At 50.5% G+C, this 2669-nt stretch overlaps 1 protein-coding gene across 1 annotated transcript; it reads right to left on the reverse strand.

The window, feature by feature from the left end:
* Positions 1 to 1494: 1494 nt before the first annotated feature.
* LOC105825699 (olfactory receptor 1361-like) lies at positions 1495 to 2430 on the reverse strand. The gene has a single exon (XM_012663582.1). The coding sequence runs from the start codon at positions 2428 to 2430 to the stop codon at positions 1495 to 1497; it is 936 nt and encodes a 311-aa protein (XP_012519036.1).
* Between the last annotated feature and the right edge of the window lie 239 nt (positions 2431 to 2669).

The following is a 2669-nucleotide window of genomic DNA, read 5'->3' on the forward strand; positions in this document are numbered from 1 at the left end:
CTGCATCTGTAGATGAAATGATTAGAAAGAGACAGAATGTTATTGTGAGTTGGTGCTCTGTGCTGCTTTTAGCAAAGTCTTACAAGAGAGATACCGACTTGCTGGGCAAGGATTTGGCCGATTTGCAAACAGAGATGGAAGAGTCTACCCCAGTGTTCTTTTCTGCCCAGAGTTCTTATGTCTGTTTAATTTTCAGCAGTTGCTTCCTTAAAATACCCGTATCTTTGTCACTCTCAGTTAATAGAGGCTCACCTTGCAGCCATCCGAAACAATAGCCTTGGGAAGGAAGGAAGGAAGACCCCGCGTCTACTGTTTGGGAGACAGAAAGCTGTTGGTCTTTCCAATCTGGTGATGTTTCTGACTCTGAAGGGTGACAAACTCTTGTCTAAGATCATCTATTTCTTGTAATTCTTGGCTTAAGAAGCAGCAGGAAGTGGCCAGCTTTTGGTGACATTCATGATCTTTCCAATCATTCTAGAAACACAGGTTCAGTAGACACATGGTCTACCTTTTCAGTGATAACATGCGATGGTCTCACCAAATTTTATTCTTAGACATAGCAAGGGTTCACCAGCTTTCCAGCCTGCAACATTTGTGTCTTCAATTCCAGGCCACTAAGCTAATGGAACCAATTTGTCATTTTCATAATGGCAGCACCCCACTTCTGGAACCAATTTCTGTATTAGTTGGAATTAATGGACTGGGTGCAATGGTTCATGCCTGTAATCCTAGCACTTTGGGAGGCTGAGGTGTTAGGATTGGTTGAGGCCATGAATTTGACATCAGCCTGAGCAGGAGTGAGACCCCCGTCTCCACAAAAAATAGAAAAATTAGCCGAGTGCGCTGGTACGTGCCTGTAGCCCCCCAACTTGAGAGGCTGAGGTGGGAGGATCGCTTGAGCCCAGGAGTTGGAGGTTACAATGAGCTATTAATATGATGACGCCACTGCATTCTAGCCCCAGGTGACAACAGAGTGAGATCTTGTCTCAAAAAAAAAAAAAAATTGGATGTCATTCCAAGGAATTGAACAAACTAGAAGCAACTAGACCAGATGTCTACTAAGTTTCTTTCTTTCTTTTTTATTTTTGGAAGAAACTATGTTGCTAAAGAAACAGAGTCCAGTCTGTAAAAGCTTATGACTTTTGAGCCTTTGCATCTTGGGTCTTTTTGTAAAGCAGCTTACCGTGAACCTTAATCCAGAGTGGGACTTGAATCTTGGTGTCTCTGGTGTCTGGAGCACCTCCTTTTAGCCCTTGGGTGTTCTTCATTCTGGGTGTAAGGTCCCCAAGGTCAGGGATTTTGGTTTTCCCTTCTGCATCCTCCACCCTTAAAAGAGTGCCTGAGATATAATAGATGCTCAATAAACAGTTTGTGGGAGAATAAGGTAATAACAAACAAAATGAAAGTAAAATGGTATTTGAGACTGGGGCCGTGCAGGGAAATTCAGGACAGACGAGTACTATATTCGAACACTCGGACCTCCCAATCCTGTGTTCACCGAATGACGACTGACTTTCTGCTGACGAGAGTGCCTAAGGCGCCCTTCATGTCGCTGTTGCGCAGGCTGTAGATGAAGGGGTTCAGCATGGGCGTGACCACGGTGTACATCACTGCAGCAGCCGTGTCCTTCTGGGCCGTGTGGGAGGACGTGGGGCTGAAATAAACTCCGATGAGTGTCCCATAGAACAGGGACACCACAGAGAGGTGAGAGCCACAGGTGGAGAAGGCCTTCCGTTTGCCTCCTGCAGACGGAATCCTCAGCACCGCCCCAAAGATGCGGGTGTAGGAGACTAATATGCCCACAAAGGGCGTGATGATGGGCAGGGCGCCCACGGTGTACACCATCAGGCTGTTGACAAAGGTGTCTGAGCAGGCCAGTTTCAGAAGAGGGCTCAGGTCGCAGAAGAAGTGGGGGACCCGGTTGTGGGCGCAGAACGACAGGCGGGTGAGTAACACCGTGTGGGTCAGGGCGTTCCCGAGGGCGGAGGTCCAGGAGGCCACCACCAGGAGGACACAGAGCTGCGGCGTCACGGAGCTGGCGTAGTGCAGAGGGTGACAGACGGCCGCATAGCGGTCATAGGCCATCGCGGTCAGCAGGAAGCTGTCGATGCCCGCGAACCAGATGAAGAAGAACATTTGGGTCAGGCAGCCGGCGTAAGGGATCCCTTTGCATCCTGACACGTGGTTGGCGAGCATCTTGGGAATGGTGGTGGAGGTGAAGCAGATGTCCACGAAGGCCAGGTTGGCCAGGAAGAAGTACATGGGGGTGTGAAGCCGGGCGTCGCTGGCGATGGCCAGGATGATGAGCAGGTTCCCCAGCCCCGTGACCAGGTACATGCTTAGGAAGAGGATGAACAGCAGCTGCTGTTGCTCAGGGTCCTCCGAGAGGCCCAGGAGCAGGAACTCGGAGACCCGAGTGAGGTTCGCCATCCTGCGTCAATCAGAAAGGAGACGGAGGAGATGTGCACTCACCCACTGCACCCCGATCTCATCTCCTCTTGTCGGTTCCAGACAGTCAGCAATTCTCCACGCTTTTCCTGCAACAGGTTTCCGCCCTCCCCATTTGTTCATCCTCATCAGGGCACAGACTGGAGCAGACACTGTTCATTTCCCCGCAGCCCGCCTGCAGGATGTTGCCTGCAGCATGGCAGACAGCATCCAAGCACGCC

This window comes from Propithecus coquereli, unplaced genomic scaffold (genome assembly GCF_000956105.1).
Source record: "Propithecus coquereli isolate 6110/MARCELLA unplaced genomic scaffold, Pcoq_1.0 Scaffold811, whole genome shotgun sequence".
Taxonomy (NCBI): Eukaryota; Metazoa; Chordata; class Mammalia; order Primates; family Indriidae; genus Propithecus; species Propithecus coquereli.

Bases quoted from the DNA above. Each gene is read 5' to 3' on its own strand.
- LOC105825699 (XM_012663582.1), bottom strand. From the start codon at position 2,430: ATGGCGAACCTCACTCGGGTCTCCGAGTTCCTGCTCCTGGGCCTCTCG.